Source organism: Panthera pardus, unplaced genomic scaffold, assembly GCF_024362965.1.
Source record: "Panthera pardus isolate Hobbes unplaced genomic scaffold, ASM2436296v1 HiC_scaffold_21, whole genome shotgun sequence".
Classification (NCBI taxonomy): domain Eukaryota; kingdom Metazoa; phylum Chordata; class Mammalia; order Carnivora; family Felidae; genus Panthera; species Panthera pardus.
This window is the reverse complement of record NW_026526777.1, coordinates 62832339-62848377: the sequence shown is the minus strand read 5'-3', so window position 1 is coordinate 62848377 and position 16039 is coordinate 62832339. Positions and strand designations below refer to the sequence as shown.

Sequence of the window (16039 nt, the reverse complement as noted above, 5' to 3'; positions counted from 1 at the left end):
CCCCTTCCATCTTTCCAGTTGTTCCAATTTCAGTGAAACTCAGCAGATATTGTTTGGATACTTCCTGTGCCCTAAGCAGTATGTTAGGCACTGTGGCTACAAAACTGAACCAGGGGAGCATGTCCCTGCCTTCAAGCACCCTACATTCTATCAGAGGAAGTCAGCCTTGAACAAGTAATTTTAGGAGCAGGATAGGACAGAGGGGAAGTAACAGGTCATGCAGGGGCTGGTGATAAGGGAGATCTAGCCTAGTTTGGGGGAGATAGGGAAGTCTATCAGAAGAACTAATGTTGAAATTAGGACCTTAAAGGTTAATTGAGAGATAATAGTGTAGGAATGAGGATTGGGAAGATGCACACGAAATGCCAAAGTCTGGAGAAAATAGAGGAAAGGAGATAACGATGTCTAGTGTGGCTTTGGTGTAAAAGCCACAGAAGGCCTTTGCGTTGAGTGAGGCTACAGAGAGGCAGGCCCAGACTGGTGAACACTCGCCAACCATGTCAGGGGGTTGCGGGGAGACATCATCCTAAGGACACTGGGGAAGCCCATGGGAGGCTTTCATCAGGCAGCAGAGTGCTTAAGTTTACGTTTTTAAATGATTAACCCAGCTGCAGTGTGGAACATAGTTTGGAGGGGCAAGAATCCATGTAAGGAGACCATGGGAGATGGTTAAGAGACAATGTGGCGGTCCTGCAGGGAAATCTGTCATCCTTGACTCCTGCCTGTTTCTCTTTCACCTTCTCCTCAAGGCACTCAAACACTAAATCTTTTCAGACTTGGTTTCTAAAACCTCCATTGACTGCATGCTTCTCTTCATTCCCACTGATCAAATTCCAGACTTCCTGTTTTCTTTCCACTGACTTGCCATCTCTGGGTCTCCTTTTTCACCTTCCAGTGGCATACAGTGTGCCTGAGGGTGAGCCCCTAATGAACTTGGCTGCTCCCAGATGCACCAAAATGAAGCCCAAGCTCTCCTCTTCCTGGCTCACAGCCACCGTGTGGTCCCTGCAGGCACTGCCCGCCCTCTCCACCGGGCATGCTCCTGTGTCTGAGGCAAGGACACTGTTTGACAGGCTCCTCTCTCTACCTGGAACACCTGTCTCTTCCAGCTCACCCATAAAATCCCACCTTGGAAGACTCATTTCCAGTCCTACTCCTCCACTTCCAGATGCCGCCAGCCTCCAACCAGAATTAATTTTTCCTTCCTGCCGTGTGCCAATGGGACTTCAGATGATGCATTATCTATCTAATTAAACTTCTTACTCTTGTTTCACCATTTCGTAGCGGTCTACTTCCTGCTTGAATTATTAGGTAGGAGATAGGCTCTCTCTCTCTAGATTGTAAATTTCAGAGGACTAGGGAGATTTGTCACAGTCAGTTCCGAGTCTCCTGTCCTGTGCTTATCAGGCCTCAACAAACGTTAAATTTGATTGCGGATGGCGGCAGGCTGATGAGATCCCCGAACTGTGGATGTCTCTGGGTCACATACCCACATCCGTTCTGGCTGTGATAATCATCGAACGCACAAGAACATTTTACTAAGAGTATTGCTTTTATTTCTAAAACGGCTGAATGGAACAAGTGTCATTAAGAGAAGCAGCTAACCATTCTAGTGAGAAATGCTGGATTCCATGTTGAAAGCTGAAATTCATTCCATAGGTATTTCTTGAGCTCTAATTATGTATCCAGCACTGGGGATGCATAGCCGTAAATGAGACAGATCTCTGCTCGGGAAGCACTTATAGGTATTTTCATGAATATGAAGTTTTCCATCAAGAGTTGACAGGTCTTAAACTGGGAAAAAAAGAGTTCATTCCTTTATTAAAACATGATGTGTCAGAAGCGAAACCACACAGTCTCAACCACAGCACCAGGCAGAGCCAAGCACAGCTCTGGAATGTGTTGTCCATATACAAGGAAGTATAAAAAGAAAAAAACACATTTATTAGGATACCTTTGTTGTATTTTATTTAAGGTTTGGTTATTGCTACTATGGAATATATTCCTTATCTCCAACTTTAATAAAATCCTGCAATAGGCAGGTTTAAGAATTTCTTTATATCCTTTAGCTGGGAAGAATCAGTAGAGATGTTAAGCAATAATAATAGTATTTCTTATTTTTATTTTCTAATAGTAATAAAACTCACAATATTTCAGTTTCTAAATTAGTTCTATATATGCCAAACATTGTACTAGAAACTGGAAACATGCAAAACTTAATTTACAGCCTACAGTAGCTCACAGAAGTACTCTTATATTTCAGAATTGCATTACTGTTGGAAAAATAGGAATATATTACTAGAGGAAGATGCCTGTGTAGGAAGCTCTGAATTTTTCTTTCAAGGCTAGTTTGAAGCTGGACATTAGAGACATATACCATGATTTTCTGAAATACAAGCAAAAACTGGGGGGAAACGGAGCCTAAGCTCTCAGAACTGGGAAGGTTAGCATAGGGGAAATGTAAGAGGCCTTTGGTGGAAAATATGAATGATGAGGAACATATATATTTGAAAAGAGTAAAAGAGTATGTTCCATATGTCTGTGTATGTATGTATAAAGATCTGTGGCTCCAAATTTGACTGGATTTTGTTTGTTTGTTTTTCAAAATCTTTTCTAAGAATTGCCCTGGTGGAAAATATTCCTGAAGGCCTTAACTATTCAGAAAATGCACCATTTCACTTATCACTTTTCCAAGGCTGGATGAATTTACTCAACATGGCCAAAAAGTCTGTTGACATAGTGTCTTCCCATTGGGATCTCAACCACAGTCATCCATCAGCATGTCAGGTAAGCCGCACCCTCTATGTGTGTGATGATTTTACTTATGTGCATTTACACGCCTTAGTATTCTTGCTTTCACTTCTCAGGTTCAAGGTCTTTTCTTTAGTACATGGACATCATTACATTTATATGTCTGTGCCATTGTTAATCATCTGTCCCTCAGCTCCTACTAGAATGCCAGACTTTCAAGGGCAAACTCATGTTTCGTCTTTGCCTACGATAGGCTGTCTATACAGTTTTGCTGATTTGGACCACTTCAGGGGGTGCCATTCACATCATGGTCTCTGTTGACAGCACACCCCAGAATTCTGCTGTGCACAACCTGCATGCTTGTGGTGTTAACTCCGTGCCTGCCTGCCAAGGCATTTATTTGGTTAATCGGTGTCATAATTCGCCTTAAGGACCCAGAGCCAACTTTTTTTTTTAATAGTGGAATCAAACTTCCCAGTGTAGTTTTATATTCTTGGCTTTTATATTATTATTATATTAGTTTTATATTATTGGGCAAGGATGAAATCAGTTTTGTTGCTGTGTATAATGTGTGTTGGCATTTTAGCCTATAATCACTACCTCATTGGTGCTTGGAAATCTTTTATTCAACTGTACTATTATATTATTGTTTTTTAAGTTTATTTATTTTTGAGAGACAGAGAGAGAGGTTGAGAGAGAGACTCCCAAGCAGGCTCTCCATAGTCAGTGCAGAGCCTGACGTGAGGCTCGAACTCACGAACCGCGAGATCATGACCTGAGCTGAAATCAAGTAGGATGCTTAACCGACTGAGCCGCCCAGACACCCCTCAATTATACTATTTTAAAGTTACAGGATATCAGATAATAGGTAAAAACAAGCAAAACCCACAAAGGCTTGCTAAAGAAGAACTGAGTAAATTTCTTGATTGTGTTCCACACTTTTCTACCTCTCCTGTTTACACAGGTGTGTCAGGGATTTGTTGCTGCATATATCATTCCAAAACTTAATGATATCACAAACAACACTCACTTAATTCTTCATGATTCTTGGCAGTATTTAGCAGAAAGAACTCGTCTCTAATTCACATAGTGTCCGTTGGGATGACTTGACTGGGACTGGAGGATCCAAGAGGACTCTATTCACATTCCCAGCCTCTTACCTAGGAGCGATTGGAATGTCTGGGGGTCACCTGGGCCCCTCTCTGTATGTCTCTCATCACACAGTAAACTAACCTGAACTTTTTACGGGGTGTTTATATCCTAAAAGGCCCAAAGCAGAAAGTATGAGGCCTTTTAAGACACGGGCTCTGGGATCCAAGCTGCTTCCACCCAATTCTGTTGGTCAAAGCAAGTCACGATCCAGGGTGAGAGTTAGGGCATCTAACCAGGAATGAGGAAGATTATTGACAGGCTTCCTTGGAAATTATACACCACAGTCCACTCCGGCCATAGCAATCCATATCTCTTCCACATACAAAATGCACTCCTCACCACCCACCCCCAAACATTCGTCCCTTTACAATGAGAGATTGGGGGATGAAGGAAGATGGCAGGGGCTTGAATGGGATCAGGGAAGTAGAAGTTTCTAAAAAGTGGGGGAGGGGGTTGGTCCATAGGAAAATCATCTGGGTTTGCAAAACTGGTGCTTGTCAAAATTGGGCTCCTACCCTCCCACACAGAGACTGGGAGACAGGGACCCTCCCATCAGGTGTCGGCAGAACAAACAGTGCATTCTTTTGACAATGTCGAGCTTTCTCAAGCAGGCACTTTAAGAGGGCCAGGGTCATCCTGGGATTGTGGCCTTGAGGTGTTAGGAACTGTTAGCATTTTGTTCAAGCCTTTTAATGAGCAAGGACGTGGGGGGATGTCGGGGGGCAGGGGGGTACTGATGAAATCATCTTGCTGAAAGCCTGCAGTTTTTGTAAGACAAGTTTGAGCCTGGTGGAGAAGAGGCCCCAAAGAAGGCCGGCTAGACTTTGGTCAAGGAGAGAATACTTGTTCGTTGCGTGACTTCAGAGTGAATTAAGGTGGGCATTGTGGATGTGGAAAGATCACGCCTGGAAGCTTCATTCCATTCACTCCAACAGCTGGCCTGCTGGCAACAATAGAAATTTTCAATTTGCTGCCAGTAACCTGGCTGTTATTGAACTCACACAGTGCCCTTTAGGATGATATCCAGTTAGAACCAATATCTTTGGGTAGAGGCATAGAGCTCCTGCCAAAGAGATGCCTCTTTGTGCCTCTTGGAACACCAACAACACCAGGCACCCTGCAGATTAAAACCATTCAGTTTTCTGCAGTGTTGAGTGTCATTTCCTTGCGTCTTCACCGGGAAAGCTCTACACGTACAGACATGAAGGATAGAGGGGCTTTGCTTGCTGTGCAGATTAAATGGGTGCAAGCAGGCTGTGAGAGCGATCTAGTGAACAGCTGTCCCACCCCTGCCTGTTCTTGGCCAGGAGACATGTCCTGTGGGGAGTGGGGATCCGTAGGAAAGAATGAGGTTCACAGCACCATCTGGAGGGCTCCTTCCTCAGCAAGGCAGTGAATGTCCTCTTCCGCTGGTCCAGGGCACTGGACCAAGTGGCCAAGTGATGATGCTGAGAAATACCATGCATTCATTCCCCATTGGTTGGACACCAGGTGAGGAGATGGGCAAAATAGGTGAAGAGGAATAAGAAGTACAGACTTGCAGTTATATATTCTATGTGTATATATATATTATATGTGTATATATATGTGTATATAATATTATATATTGTATATTATATGTGTATATATATAATTTATTTATTTTGAGAGAGACCGTGCAAGTAGGGGGAGGGCAGGGAGAGGAAGAGGAAGAGAATCCCAAGCAGGCTCCATGCTGCCAGTACAGAGCCTCATGTGAGGCTTGAACCCACGAAGCCTTGAGATCATGACCCAAGCTGGAACCAGAGTTGGATGCTTAACCCACTGAGCCACCCAAGCTCCCACAGACTTGCAGGTAGAAAATAAGTAAGTCATGAAGATATAAAGTATAGCATAGGAAATGTAGTCAATAATATTATAATAACGGTGTATAGTGACAGATGCTACTATTTTTGTCATGGGGAGCATTTCATAATGGAGAGAAGTGTTGAATCACCATGTTGTGCACCTGAAACTACTAGAATATCATAGTTGCCCTAGAATATTACATGTCAACTATACTTTAATTAAAAAAAAAAAAAAAAAAAAAAAACAAGTGGAAGAACCACCACCACAACAAAAATAGGGGATACAAACTAGAAAGTCCACCTTGCCTACCTCTGGCCAACAGAAGTGCTAGCATTTTATGTGGGCAGCACACTTCCCTAGGACCTACAAGCCACACCAGGAAACATGAGTCTACAAACAGGTTTGCGTGCTGGCAACTCAACCCAGGCATCAGCCTGGAGACAAAAAGTATAAATGAAAGGGGAAGTTCCTAGATTTATAACGTATTTTCAAGGTATTTATGTCTTCAAAGTGATCGCATTTGACCCCGTTGGGAGTCAAAGGAGGGAAGCAAGCAGTCAAATATGACTGAGGTCTCCGGTGTGCAGGCCCTGTTGAGGGCGTATGGGATACACCAGCGGACAAACTCAAGATCCCTTCCTTGGAGCTGACATGCTAGCAGAGTTGAATCTATTGCACTAAGATGAATACGGAAATCATAAAAGAAACAAATCCATAAAAAAGAGAGAGCGAGCCTATGGCATAGAAATGGTGCTTGGTGACTGGCTCCATTTCTCACCTTCCCTCATGCAATCCTCGACCACTAGAGCGGTTTGTAAAGGGACCCAGAAGAACTTGTCTAAATACCATATGTCTTGGCCTTTTTTTTTTTTAATTTTTATTTATATTTGGAAGAGAGAGAGAGAGAGAGTAGGGGAGAGGCAGAGAGAGAGAGAGCGAGGGAGAGGATCGAAAGCAGACTCTATGCTCAAGCAGACAGCCTAATTCAGGGATTGAACTCACAAACTGCAAGATAATGGCCTGAGCCAAAGTCAGATGTTTACACTGACTGAGCCACCCAAGTACCCCTTGGGCTTAAAGATTATTTTGCAAGAAGCTGGTTCCCTTCTGTCCTCCCCCCAAGTGAACACATTTAAATATTTTTAAACATTTATTTATTTATGAGAGACAGAGCATGAGCGGAGCAGGGGCAGAGAGAGAGGGAGACACAGAATCCGAAGCAGGCACCAGGCCCTGATCTGTCAGCACAGAGCCCGTTGCAGGACTTGAACTCACAAACCGTGAGATCGTGACCTGAGCCAAAGTCGGCCGCTTAACTGACTGAGCCACCTAGGGGCCCCTAAAAAAATTTTTTTAAGATGTTCTAGTATAACGAAAATTGGCCCAGTTCACAGCTTATTTTCCACTAATATATTTTTTAAAAGAAAATAGTTTTAAGAGGAGTAAAATAGTCAAACAAACAGAGTCTGAAAAGTCCAATGTGGAAACCACAAATGACCCATAGATAAACAGGACAACTGAGAGTCGGCCCATCTACTTATTATAATACAAATGTAAGGAATGAGGAATGCCCTGAGGAATGGTCAGCTGGTGTCAGGCAGGCCCCAGCTCGGCAGAAAAGAGACACAGATAAACATGGCACATGACCTCTGTGTCTTTTCTGGATGAGAAGCAATTTTATAAGACTGAGTGACGGTCGTTATCACCAGGATGATAAGTGCCAGCCGTGTGTGTGTGTGTGTGTGTGTGTGTGTGTGGAACAGGATGATAAGTGCCAGCCGTGTGTGTGTGTGTGTGTGTGTGTGTGTGTGTGTGTGTGTGGAAACAGACACATTCATTAAAAGTGCATTTTCAGTCTGTAGTCCCAAGAGGTTGCTGTTTTAATTCCTACCCTGAAAAATTCATCTTGTCTTTTCCATCTTGCACTTGGGTGTTGTGTTTATTTGCTTCTTTATGTGTGGAAGGAAATTGGTGGGTAACTTTTCTCTGTATGAAACCATGGATGGCAAGGGCTAGTGAGGTCTATAGTTCCATGGTTACCATATTTTAAAATTTATTGAAAATTTTAAATTGGGCAAAGGATTTTGTTTCTTTCTGTCCAGATGGTGAGTTTAGACCCTGAAATACTGAAATTTTTAGGACAATGGGATTCCTAATTTATAGGATAAAATGATGGGGATTTATGAAATCAAGACTATTCAGGAAAAGCCAGGAAATGTGACTTGATGATTTCAGAGCTACCTAATTCCCTGGGGGAGGGGTGGGGGGACAAACAAACCTGTTCTCTGTGAGTTCACTGTGAGAAACCAAATAAAATAATTAATGAGCTCCCGCAACTGAATCTTTAAGAGATGCATTTATGTGAAATCAATTAGTTATTCATCGGCAGTGAGTCATGATTGCCAATTGATGAGACATCACAATTTTGAAAAATTATGATTTAGAAAATGTAATGGTATTCGCTCAATTTCATGAGTAACATGAATGAAAGTTCAGTGATCCACGGGTGGTTTGGGGGAACACAAGCCAGGATCCTGTCTCTAGACTGTGGTTGGTAGGCAGACTCTGGAGGTGAGTGAGGAAGGGGTAGCTCAGGTTCCTTTTTATCTACTTAATTCTTTATCTACTTTTATCAGCCTTGTGACTTTGAGTGAGATGCTGAACTCTGTAGGCCTCGATTTCCTCAGCAGCAACATCAGGGTCATAGAGCGCACATATCTCGTAAGTTGTGCAGATGACACGAGTTAAGATCTGTGAAGGATACGGAACAGTGTTTGGCCATCTTATTATGCGTTTATTCTCACGAATGTTCTTTGTGTACACACTGCAACTCTCATTCCGGTCAGTTTAATTTTACTAACAAATAATGAGTTCTTATTATGTGCTTTTCACTGTGCTGGAAACTGGGGTGGTTACCAAGTAAAATTAAGAAAGAAACATATCGTTTCTAAAAATGTAAAGCTTGGGATGCCTGGGTGGCTCAGTTGGTTGAGCATCTGATTTCGGCTCAGGTCATGATCTCACAGTTCATGAGTTTGAGCCCCGCATCGGGCTCTGTGTTGATAGCTCAGAGCCTGGAGCCTGCTTCCGAATCTGTCTCTCCCTCTCTCTTCTGCCCCAACTTGCGCGAGTGCTCTCTCTCTCTCTCTCTCTCTCTCTCAAAAATAAATAAACATTAAAATTTTTTTTTTTAAATGTAAAGCCCTGGGTAGATAAGGATTATGCAAATTACTGTAACTTCCATTTTTTAGGCACAAGTCTTTACACAAACACACAGCTACGCAAAGTCTTGCTATCACCCATCTGCTTATCTACACTCATCCATGCGCGTGTGCACACATATACACATGTATCTCTGGACACTGACATCTTAAATCTTGAATCCATGGAAGTAATGTGGTCTTCTCAAACCTATAGCCATTTCTGATTTTTGTTGGTTGGTCACTTGGCTAGTTTTCTGCTCCTTGTTTTGTTTTATTTATTTTGTTTTGTTTTTAAAGTTTATTTATTTTGAGAGAGAAAGAGAGAGCAAGTGGGGAAGGGGCAGAGAGAGAAGGAGAGAGAGAGAAGGCTCCAAGCAGGCTCCACACCATCAGCTCAGAGCCAAACGTCCTCGAACCACGAACCATGAGATCGTGACCTGAGCTGAAGTCAGATACTTAACCAACTGAGCCACCCAGGTGCCCCTCTCCTTGTTTTTGTTGTAAGTTGAAGACTCCTATACCCAGGCGACATTGAGAGATCTCCCCTTGATGCTGGTGGGCCACACCTTGCTGTCATGGGCAAGGCAGCTGCATGGGTCACATCTTCTAGACCACTCATTCCTTGCTAGCAGTATTCTTCCTAACTGACTCTATAGATGTAGGTTAACCAACAGACAAAGGCTTTCGCTTTACCTAACTTGGAAACCTCTTCCTTGTCGCATGTCTTTTATAGCTACGTTCACGACTTTTTCGTAAATAGCATTATTAACATTTTCTATTAGAATCACTGTGTTTCGAGGCCTCCTAGGAAGCCTGCAGTCTGGAGGGGTCAGCTATGGCTCTGTGTTCTCCAGTCTCCACCATCTTTCCATTCTTCCTTTCATTCCACCCCTCCTGTCCCAAGGTAGGTCCACTCCCTCCCCCAAGTCTGGTGAAGGACGCTGTTCATTCATTGATCGTGTAGACAAACAGTGTCCACTTTGCAACACAGGGGTATTTCTGGAACCAAGAGAATCCTGTTTTTGCCAGTGTGAAAGTCTGAGAAAGGTACCCAAAAATCTTGCAGCCTCATCATAATATTTAATAAGAATTTTTTTTTGTACTGGGTTTTTTTTGTGTGTGTGTTATCTAGGAAAAATAGAATTACAACAGTTCCTGCTTTTTACTATGTCTGAAAGGAGAGGAGTGTGCTTGGTGGAGACTGGATTCTTTAAGTAACTGAAATTCTTTGAGCCTGTTGCAATTAAGAGGTTGGTGCCTTGTAACTAGTAACTTGGTGTGAGACAGTCAGAGAAAGTGACATATTCCTATTCAACACGAAGAACACACATTTTATCCCTTGTTTTGATGCGGATCCGAGGGCTTGCATGCATTTCTACTATATCGTGGCCAACTCTTGTCTGTTTTGTATGTTTTTACAGGGCTAGAGAGAAAAATAGAACATGTATAAATGAATGGAAACAAGATTAGGATGCATACTAATGCTCTGTTTTTTGGCTCAGTTTAGAATTCATTATTTTGTTTATTTTCAGTTCTCAGAGTTTGGTTTTGTAGAAAAGACAAATAAGCAGCATTCTTCAGGAGGCACATAATCTAGTGGAAAGATCACAGGGTTTGGCAGCAAATCTGTGTGACGTGACCAGTAATTTAGTAGTTGTGGCCACGTTAGATAAATGTCATGACCCATCTGATCCTCAATTAACTCATCTATAAAACGGGTATAATAATGCCAGTCTCTTTGGATGGGTTTGTAAATCTGATTTAGATAATGTTTGTAAAACAACAAATAATGGAGCTCATGAAAGAGAGTTTCTGTTTTCACTTTCATTTTTGTTTTCCTGGTGCAGGACATTTAGTTGTACATTTACTTAGTGGATGCCTGCTTTCTATGTAACCTGAGAGCGGGAATAACTTTAAGATGTCTGTCACATTCTCAACTTCTATTCAAGGGGGTTGAGATAATTCTACTCAGGATACTAGTTCAAGTTCTTCGGGGTTTCGGTGAAGAAAGAAGAAAGCGAAATGTGTATGTTTTCAGGTAGATTCTCCTCCTCCTCCCCCAGTAGGGCAGTGTTCAACCATGACTACCTGTCAAATCACCAGGAAAGCTTCTGGAACATATAGATGCCCAGGTCACCCCAAAACACTAAAATTAGAGTGTCTGGAGAGGGGCCAGGCTTTGATACTGTTATAATGGTGGTTCTGTTAGGCAGCCAGGATTGAGTATCGCTGCCTAAAAGCACCCCAGTCTAATAAACAGTGATTTGATGCTTCTAGATTTGATGGCTGGGCCACATTGGTGCCTTCCCACCAGGATTGTCATCCAATGTTCTGTGTTTCAGTAACATGATGAACAAACCCCGTTAATTCCAGTTGTTCTCTCAGTGATGATATAAAATGGTGGCAACTTCTACTGGAATATTCCACACCGTTCTGGACTCCAGGCCATGTGCCATGTTTATTCCTGTAGCTTTATTGTCTAGCATGTGGTCAGGAAGAGAAGGGAGCCCAGTAGTTGCCTTGGGATTGGAAACAGTAGATCCCTCTTCAGCCCTCTCATCTCTAGGCTAAATATTATTTCAGTCAAGCTCCCGGTGTTCAGTGTCAGCATGAAAATAGCATCACCTGATGGAAAGGATGTCTCCTTCTTGCAAAGTAGCATCTTTTTCCCTCTTCCACAAAGTCAACACTCAGCAGATGCTTATAAATTAGCATTCTTGCATTTGAAATGTGGCCACAAAGCGATTTTGTGTGTGCCTTTATTGCACAGATAATTAGTAAGGTACCGCGCTGTTTGCTGGAGATGTGAAACCAAATAAGCAGTGGTCCCCACCCCTTGTGGAACTCAAAGTATAGTGGAGTTGCTGGAGAAACCACTGTTGGCAATGCAGAATGCTAAAGCAGCACCAAGCAGGTCGGGAAGGCTGTCCTTGGCTCTTGGTGGCCCAGCGAGCTCTCTGGCTCCTATGGCTTCTGGTTCTCCCTTGGTGCTGTTCTTTCTTGGTAACTTCCTGCTGCTTCACTGTGCTTCTGTTTCCCCATCTGTTGAGCAATCCTAATTATGCTCTTGCTTGCTTTCCAATATATTTCCAAGGGAAATCATCATTCTGATATAAACTCATAAGCACTATGATTAGCGAGAGTTTAACCTCTGTGATTCTTTTAAAATCCAATCATATAGGCATGAATAAATCATGAACCCAAAGATACTCTTCCCAGTTATTTGGATTAAAAAATGTTTTTTTCTTAAAATTGTCTTATCTTAGTTTTGTTTACCTAAAAGGCTTGATTGTTTTGTGTCTAGACCTCCTTGCTGCATTTCCTGTGTATGGCCAGTTTATGTTTTTGCAACTTTGTTTTAGAAAGAATCAGTTGGATTTTTTTTCTCATTATAATAGATATAGCTTCTCACTACAGAAAATTTGGAGGGGCGCCTGGGTGGCTTGGTCGGTTAAACGTCCGACTTCGGCTCAGGTCATGATCTCGCGGTCCGTGAGTTCGAGCCCCGCGTCGGGCTCTGTGCTGACAGCTCAGAGCCTGGAGCCCGTTTCAGATTCTGTGTCTCCCTCTCTCTCTGCCCCTCCCCTGTTCATGCTCTGTCTCTCTCTGTCTCAAAAATAAATAAACATTAAAAAAAAAAAAAGAAAGAAAATTTGGAAACTACAGAGAAATAAAGAAAAACAAAATCATCCATGTGACCATCAATAAAACTTTTTTTAAGTTTGGTATTTTATGCATAAGTACATACATATGCTCATATTATGTAAAGTTTATATCTTAATTTTGATCTTGACATTACAGTGGAAGCCCTTTCTCATGTTATTGGTAAACGTTATTTTACATTGGCTGTATAATATCCAATGTTGTAGATGGACCAGATTAAATTTATAGAACTCCTTATTATTGGACATTTAATGTATTTTTTTTTAATTTTTCTCTTTCTGAATAAATTCTGCTACTATAAATATCTCTGTGCAAAACATTTTCTTTTTGCTCATTCACCTGGGGTCAGTTCTTAGAAGTGGGGTCATGGGGCACCCAGGTGACTTCGTCAGTTGAGCATCCGACCTCATCATGATCTCGCGGTTCGTGAGTTCGAGCCCCACATCGGGTTCACTGCTGTCAGCCTGTCAGTGTGGGGCCTGATTCAGATCCTCTATCCACCTCTCTCTACCCCTACCCCGCTTGCGCTCTCCCCCAAAATAAATAAATATCTTTAAAAAAATAGAAAAGGTAGGGTCAGAGGGCTAAGGAGGCTGGGCTTCTTTCTTCAGATGGAGGGATTTTCAGGGAGCGTGTTAGGACACCCTCATGGTTATGTTACAGGGGGAGCTGGGCTGTCATGAGTAAGGATCTGAAGGAATCCTGTCTCCGTTCAATGTGGGGCCCGCTGTCCCCTCAGAACAAGTGACTGTGGGAGAGCTGAAGTATCTGGCGTATGCCATGCATCCCTCCCTTGCCCATCACACCCGCCTTTTCTGCACAGCGGTGCTGACAAGCCGTGCCGTCCACACTTTTCCGGACACAGACGATCACACTGCCGAGATGACCTTGTCCACCTGCCCTTTGCAGCCGGAGTGGATGCTGGAGAACCCCAAAGCTACTTTCCAGCTACTGTAGGAATTCAGAGCCTAGGTCCCTGTTTCAAACATGCCACTGCTGATATTAATCCCTTGCTGTTTCGTGGCCCATGATTGGTAGGATGAGCTCATTCGTGTCTCTTCATCTATCTGCCCCTGAGGGGGGGTGGCTGTGCTGCTACCCACTGTCTGCATATCTTACCATTGTTAGGCAAGGCCTCGATGAGGAACTGTTCAGAATAATTAAGCCCCTTAGTGGGATGAAACCTGGGTTAATGAATGGAGCGGCAGGCTGCATGCCTGCATAGCAGATACTCACCCCTGGCACCAGGCGGGTGATGCTTGCTGCTCCTGGCCCACAAAACGAGTGTTCTCCACTCAGCTGGGGGGCCGATGGCACTGACTTCCCAAAGCTGTGACTGATCCATGACCTCAGGACATTGGTGAGCTGATTCCTAGGCCAGCATCTTCTCCCTTCAGATGAGGAGTTCCATGTCCCGCAGACACGTCCAGAGAGCTGCTGGGGCCTCTGGCCACCTTTCCTGGCTGTGCTGTCTCCCGCAAGCCCACACCTCGCCATGGAGTCTGTCACTGTGCCATCTTGCCGACACATGAGATCTTTCCGTCGTTCTGGCTGCCACTGACACAACTCCGTGTCTCTCACCGGACCACATACTGACTTGATTGCTGTGTTCGGCCTCCAGCCCTGCCCTGTACCCGTCCTTCTCCGATTTGCAGTCAAAATTTTCTTTTAGAACAGAAATTCAATGATGTGCTTCCGTATGTAAAATCCTTTGGAGATCCACGGAGCTTTCCAGACATGGACCAAATTCCGCCCAGGCTTACGAGACCCTCCTACTTAGTTCTCAGGCCTCAGGTCTCCACCTGGAACATTCTTTTCTTTCCTCCCCTCCTTTGGGGAACTTTCCCTGTGTGCCTTAGGCTGTGCCTTAGGGTTATTAGTGCCCCTGCTGTGTTGTCTCTAGGTCTCGACCCTGACATCTGACACACTGGGCTGTATTTACCTACTTATCATTTATCTCCAGCACTTATGAAGGTCCTGGCACTTAGCGAGCATCCAGTAGATGTGTTGAATGAAATTGCTTAAAAGACACTTCTCCCTGTTCTGGGGGTCCTTTTATTTGAGAATAAAAGCTGATGATGACAAATGTACAAATAATATATTTATATCCCTGGCAATCTTTAGATATTTCAGTAAGTATAGTAAGTAAATAAAATTTCAGTAATTTTTCTCAGTGAAAAAAAGAAGGGCACCTGGGTGGCTCAGTTGGTTAAGCATATGACTCTTGGTTTTGGCTTAGGTCGTGATTTCACAGTTTTGTGAGTTCGAGCCCTGAGTCAAGCTCTGTGCTGACAATGTGCAGCCTGCTTGGGATTCTCTCTCTTCCTCTCTGTCTGTCCCTCCCCCGTACATGCTGTCTTTGTCTCAAAAATAAATAAACTTAAAAATAAATGAAAAAAATTTTCAGCTCTTTAGTGCTGAAAATTTCAGCAAAGATAGTAAGTAAATAAGTGATCAATCTTGAAGATAATTTAATTAATTGGCTAAATAAATAGGAAATTGAGTCAAGACGGGATCCATGCATATATGGTTTTGTCTCTTAAATCATAAATTAAAGAAAAAAATCAAAAAAGAAAAAAGAGAGGGAGGGAGCCAAACCATAAGAGACTATTAAAAACTGAGAACAAACTGAGGGTTGATGGGGGCTGGGAAGGAGGGGAGGGTGGGTGATGGGTATTGAGGAGGGCACCTGTTGGGATGAGCACTGGGTGTTGTATGGAAACCAATTTGACAATAAATTTCATATAAAAAAAGAAAGAAAAAAATCAAGGCAAGTGTATTGCTTTAAAAGGACATCATGGCTTAAGATAAATCCTAGTCTTGTTTTCTAGTAACTGTGTCATCAATCATTTAATATCAGTCATCCACCCTTTTATACTTTGATTGAAACTTTATGTGCACATATAGACACATGTGTACATGTATGTGTGTATATATGTGTGCATCAGTGGGTAACAGCATACCTAAGATGTATAATCACACACACACACATTTTGGTGCTTATGTGTCTTTGGGATGCATTCTAGTTGTGGGGTTACTGAGTGGAAGGCAGCAATGTTAGAATGTCCCGTCCCCAGATCATCGATGGGAGTAAAGGTTGCCACTCATAAATATTTTCCAGTCTCCTGCTTACAAAGAGAGATGTCCGTATTGCTTTGCATTGTGATTTCTTTGGCTACATGAAGCATCCTTCGTGTTCAATAGCCACACTTTGCCCAACTTTGATTGGGCTTTTGGTCTTTTCTTATTAATTTGTATGCATTTTTGTAGAGTACAGCTATCAGGCCCTCCCTTCTTCTCATCTACATAACAACTATTCCAAATTTTTGCTGTTTCTGCACTTACTTTGTGGTATCTTTTTCTGTATAATTTTTTAACTTTGGTAATTCTGTATATCTTTTATTGCTTCTATGTAGCTAGCTTGTGTATTAGCTTCCTGTGGC

The 16039-nt window shown here is 42.9% G+C and overlaps 1 protein-coding gene across 4 annotated transcripts in view; it reads left to right on the top strand.

The window, feature by feature from the left end:
• PLD5 (phospholipase D family member 5) overlaps window positions 1-16039 on the top strand; it is a 417084-nt gene that overhangs the window by 231102 nt on the left and 169943 nt on the right. For all 4 annotated transcript variants that reach the window (XM_019422935.2, XM_019422950.2, XM_019422968.2 and 1 more), the window contains one exon: window positions 2619-2787. In XM_019422935.2, the coding sequence (XP_019278480.1) occupies window positions 2619-2787 (169 nt within the window). The remainder of the gene's footprint in view (window positions 1-2618; window positions 2788-16039) is intronic.